This window comes from Eschrichtius robustus, chromosome 4 (genome assembly GCF_028021215.1).
Source record: "Eschrichtius robustus isolate mEscRob2 chromosome 4, mEscRob2.pri, whole genome shotgun sequence".
NCBI classification, from domain to species: domain Eukaryota; kingdom Metazoa; phylum Chordata; class Mammalia; order Artiodactyla; family Eschrichtiidae; genus Eschrichtius; species Eschrichtius robustus.
The window spans coordinates 152,556,227-152,560,568 of record NC_090827.1 but is presented as its reverse complement, the minus strand read 5'-3'; the positions used below and the strand labels follow the sequence as shown (position 1 = coordinate 152,560,568).

The 4,342-nt window shown below is 64.7% G+C and overlaps 1 protein-coding gene across 3 annotated transcripts; it reads left to right on the top strand.

Annotated features, from left to right (window-relative positions):
• Positions 1–1,003: 1,003 nt before the first annotated feature.
• MYL5 (myosin light chain 5) lies at positions 1,004–3,785 on the top strand. 3 transcript variants are annotated; one of them, XM_068542365.1, is made up of 6 exons: positions 1,004–1,150; positions 1,314–1,389; positions 2,179–2,283; positions 2,694–2,772; positions 3,283–3,331; positions 3,645–3,785. In XM_068542365.1, exons 2-6 carry the CDS (start codon positions 1,326–1,328, stop codon positions 3,741–3,743), a joined length of 396 nt encoding a protein of 131 aa, XP_068398466.1. In that variant the 5' UTR covers positions 1,004–1,150; positions 1,314–1,325; the 3' UTR covers positions 3,744–3,785. The 3 variants fall into 3 exon arrangements, with proteins under 3 accessions (XP_068398466.1, XP_068398465.1, XP_068398467.1); XM_068542364.1 differs by having other exon boundaries at positions 1,314–1,518; XM_068542366.1 differs by lacking the exon at positions 3,283–3,331 and having other exon boundaries at positions 1,314–1,518; positions 3,645–3,759.
• Positions 3,786–4,342: the final 557 nt, after the last annotated feature.

The following is a 4,342-nucleotide window of genomic DNA, read 5'->3' as shown; positions in this document are numbered from 1 at the left end:
GGGGCCTGGGACGTCTCTGCCACCAAGGCGGGGAGGCAAGGGCAGACAGACATACTTGAGGAACGCTTGCTGACTGGCCACCAGGGTCATTCACAGTAACTGTGTGCAAGTCTGGGAAAGGTGCCCCTTCCTCTGGCTCCCGCAGTCCCCAGGCCCTTGACCCATGTGCAGGTCACCCCAGAGATGCACAGAATCCAGGAGAACACAGGCTCCAGGGTAGGGGGCAGGTGGGGGGGGGGTGCCGGGAGGCTGGGGGCCTATTGGGCCAGCAGGATGGGGGCATATGACTCACTGCTGGCTGCCAGAGCTCGCTCTGCAGTTGTCCAGTCCCCCGGGTAGCCCTGAGCCTGTCCTTGTAGGGAGTGGCAGCCGGAGTCTGAGCTGTCCTGGGGGACTGGGTAGGAGCTTAAGACGGACGACCTCAGCAGGGAGGGCACAGACCATTGCATCAGGCAGACCCAGGCATGGTGAGTGTGCTGCGTGTACACACACGAGTGTGTCTGTACCTGATGTGCGTGTGGGACGGTGTGGATGGGTGTGTGTGCACGTGTCACATGCATGAGTGTGTTTTGCCTGATTATGTGTGCATACAAGTTGAGTTTATGCGCATGTGTGAGGGTCTGCGTGTGCTGGGGTTTGGGGGAGATCTGTGCCCTATGACAGCCCTGGTGACAGCCTGGGGCTGGAAGGTAGGGGTCCTGGCCTTCACCCTAGTGGGATCCCCAGAACAAGCCCTTCCACCTTCTGGCCGCCGGCACGGTTCATTTGCTCCCTGGTCCTCCTGGCTGGACTGCAGACTGAGCAGGGCATAGTTCAGGGTGAACCCTGGGTGCTGTGCTCTGCCAGGGGCCCCCCAGGGGCCCCTCTGACCGTGCCAAGCACCTGCAGCTGCCCCAGCCCAGGGATACGGGCTTGGGGCCCCCTGGAGCCCCAAATGCCATGGTCCACCCATCCTCTGCATTGTCTCCCCAAATGCCTGGGTGCCCCCAAGGAGACCCTCGGGCAGGCTGGAGGACCCTGAGCCTTGGTGTTCTCGTCTCAGGCCAGCAGGAAGACCAAGAAGAAGGAAGGGGGGGCCCTGCGGGCCCAGAGGGCATCATCCAATGTCTTCTCCAACTTTGAGCAGACCCAGATCCAGGAGTTCAAGGAGGTGAGGCCCTGCTCTTGTACCGGGAACCCCTCCACCCAGAAGCTCATGCCTGAGGGGTCCCCTGGGAAATGTAACGCAGGTGACAAGGCCCTCGATCCAGAGCCAGGAAAGGGGGCGCCTGCCCTCATTCGGGGCAGCCCAGTGAACCTGGCCTCGGTTCCAGGCGTTCACACTAATGGACCAGAACCGAGACGGCTTCATTGACAAGGAGGACCTGAAGGACACCTACGCCTCCCTGGGTATGTGCCCCAGGGGCAGAACTCCACCACAGCACCCCGACTCCCCCGCCCTCCGGCTCCCAGGAGTGTCCTCGCTCTGGTCCTCGGCCGTCAAGCCTGACCTGACTTCCCGTGGGCTCGGAGGAGGAGGTGGGCCTCTCCTGGGGAGAAATTCCCCTCTAGTTTGACCAGGGCTGGCAGAGGGCATCACGGGGTGGGTGGCACAACCTGAGCATGGGCGTCCCAGAGCGGGAGGCTGGGTAAAGAGCTCGAGGAAGGGGCTGATGCCTCTGCGCGGGGGCGGCTGGCACTCCCACCCCCGGGCCCGGTGAGGAGGCCCAGGAATGGAGCTGGGAGGGGACAGGGAGACCCACCTTGGCAGGCTGCACGGCCCAGCCCGCGGCCCTCCCTCACTCCCCACCTCTGCCCAAGGCGGTCCTGCCCTTGGAGCCGGGGGCGGGGGCAGGCTGGCTTCTACCTGGGGGGTGCCCGCCTTTCCTCCAGGCCCCCTCACACCCAGGTAACAGATCACAGGCCTTCTGGGCTCCTCTCCCCCACTCAGTCCACCTCCCGGGGCTGGGGTTTGGGGTTCTGCTGACCATCAGAACCCGCATCCACCACGCCTGGGCCAAGGGTGCCTGCACTGGCTCACCTCTCTCTCTCCGGTCTCCCCATCTTCGTTCTGGGGTTGCCTGGAGAATGATGGAGGGGGGTGGCCCCGTGGGGCATCTGTACGGACCACAAGGCAGCCAGGGAGGGCGACACTCCTGCCCTGTGGCCCCACCGCCCCACCCCCGACGTCTGCAACAGGCAAAACCAACGTCAAGGACGAGGAGCTGGACGCCATGCTCAAGGAGGCCTCGGGGCCCATCAACTTCACCATGTTCCTGAACATGTTCGGGGAGAAGCTGAGCGGTGAGTGCCGGGCCAGCCCGCAGGTCTGCCAGCGCAGTGTGTGCGCTTACTTGCTTCCAAGCACTTAGAGATCCACACGTCTCACATCAAAACCCAAATTTGCAGATCTCTTGAAAAGCCCCAGGACCTGGCATTCTGGGACCCACATCTGTGGGGCCCCATCAGCCCCCCAGGGTGGGTGAGCTGACAGCCCAGACCCAACTCTTCGCCCATTGACGGGGGCCTCTGTCCCTCACTGAGAACTCGCCCAGCTCTGGGCCTAGCGGGACCCAAGGGACCCCAAGAACAGTACCCCTGGGGTGGGAGCTGAGGGTCTCCCAGGTGCTCAGAGTGGGAAGGCCATTCAGGGCACTGAGTGGGCAAGGGCATGGACCCCAAGACGCCCAGGACTCAAGGCCTCCTGTGGGCAGGCACGGATGCCGAGGAGACCATCCTCAACGCGTTCAAGATGCTCGACTCCGACGGCAAAGGCAGCATCAACAAGGACTAGTAAGTGTGGCCGCAGGCGCCCGGGCATCACCAGGGTAGGAGGGGTGCCAAACCCCCCGCCCAGCTTTCAGATCCTGATTGGCCTGCCCGGGATCCTGACTCCCTCAGGGTAACCGAGGGCAGGACCAGCCCTACCCACACGGGGCCAGTGGTCACTGCCGTTCAGACCATCGCTGGGTCTTTAGCCCCTTTGGGGGCTACTTCAGCCAAGCACCGCGAACGGACCTATTCGGTGTGCCAGGCACTGGCCCCCAGGGGTGTGGGGGTCAGGGAAGGCTCCCTGTGGGCACCCCCCCACCCCACCCCAGTGCCCAGGACTCACCCAGAGCCAGGCTCCCAAGAGGCACCTGCCCTGTGAGCGGGTGGGATTGAAGGGGGGGAACACCCACCTCGGAGCAGCCCTGTCCCCCCACGTGGCCCCGTCACGGGGCTCCCCCGGGGCCACCCCTCCAGGTCAGGGCCATGCCTTCTCCAGAGCAGCCTAATCTGGCCCCTCCCCCCTGTCCTCAGCATCAGACGGCTGCTCATGTCCCAGGCCGACAGGATGACTGCTGAGGAGGTTTGTCCCCTCACCCCCACCCCACCTCCTTCCCCAAGGCCCTCTGTGAAGCCCAAGCATGGCTCTGGGGGCTCAGGAGGGGGACGTGCCTCAGCCCCCAGAGGCTGCAGCCTCTGGACGCCCTGGGTCCAGGAGGGGAGACACCCGCCCCGGCCCCAACCCTTGCTCTGCAGGGTCTCCCCCCACTTCCTTCCCCCCAAGCACAGAAACAAGACAGCCTGGAGTTCAGTTCCTGTAATTAATTCACCTGCTGGCTACGGCCTCAGGGACCCTCCCACTCCTGCCTGGGCCTCACAACCCACCAAACTCGCAGGTTGACCAGATGTTCCAGTTCTCCACCATCGACACTGCAGGCAACCTGGATTACAAGGCACTGAGCTACGTGCTCACCCACGGGGAGGAGAAGGAGTGAGGGGCACCCCTACCCCACTGGGCCGTGGCCAGTTCAATAAACGTGAACCCACAAACCAGCCTGCGAGTGTCTCTTTCGGAGGGAGAATGTGTCCCCCTGGGGGTGAGAGTGACCCCTGGGGGCAGGAGGGTATTCAGGGGGTGGGAGCGTCTGCCTGGGGCCCACCCTCTGCTTCCGGCCCAGCCTGGTCCCACCTGCTCTCCCCACCTGTGCTAGCGCCAGGCTGGGGGGCTGCTCGTTCAGGGGTCTGCAGAGGTTGAGCATGGCTCTGGGATAGGCTCCTTCAAGGAAGGCCTTCCCCACACCTGTCCACTCCAGACTCGGCCACGCTGGGGCCCTCAGAATCCCCAGCCCACTCAGCGCCCCCTCAGCCCGTGCCCCCAGGCCAGGCCAGCCTCCCCACATGCAGCCCCTGCCCCAGCCACCCTGGGTCTGTCCTGGCCGCTGGAGCGCCCCGCCCGGTCGGCGGCCTCTTGTCTACACAGCAGCAGCTCTCCTTGCTACATCCACAGGGAGTCCCCTGGGCCAGCCCGCCTGTGTTCCAGGACCCCGGGCCCCCCGGATGCTGACACCATCCCGGCCTCAGGTGTGACTGGTGC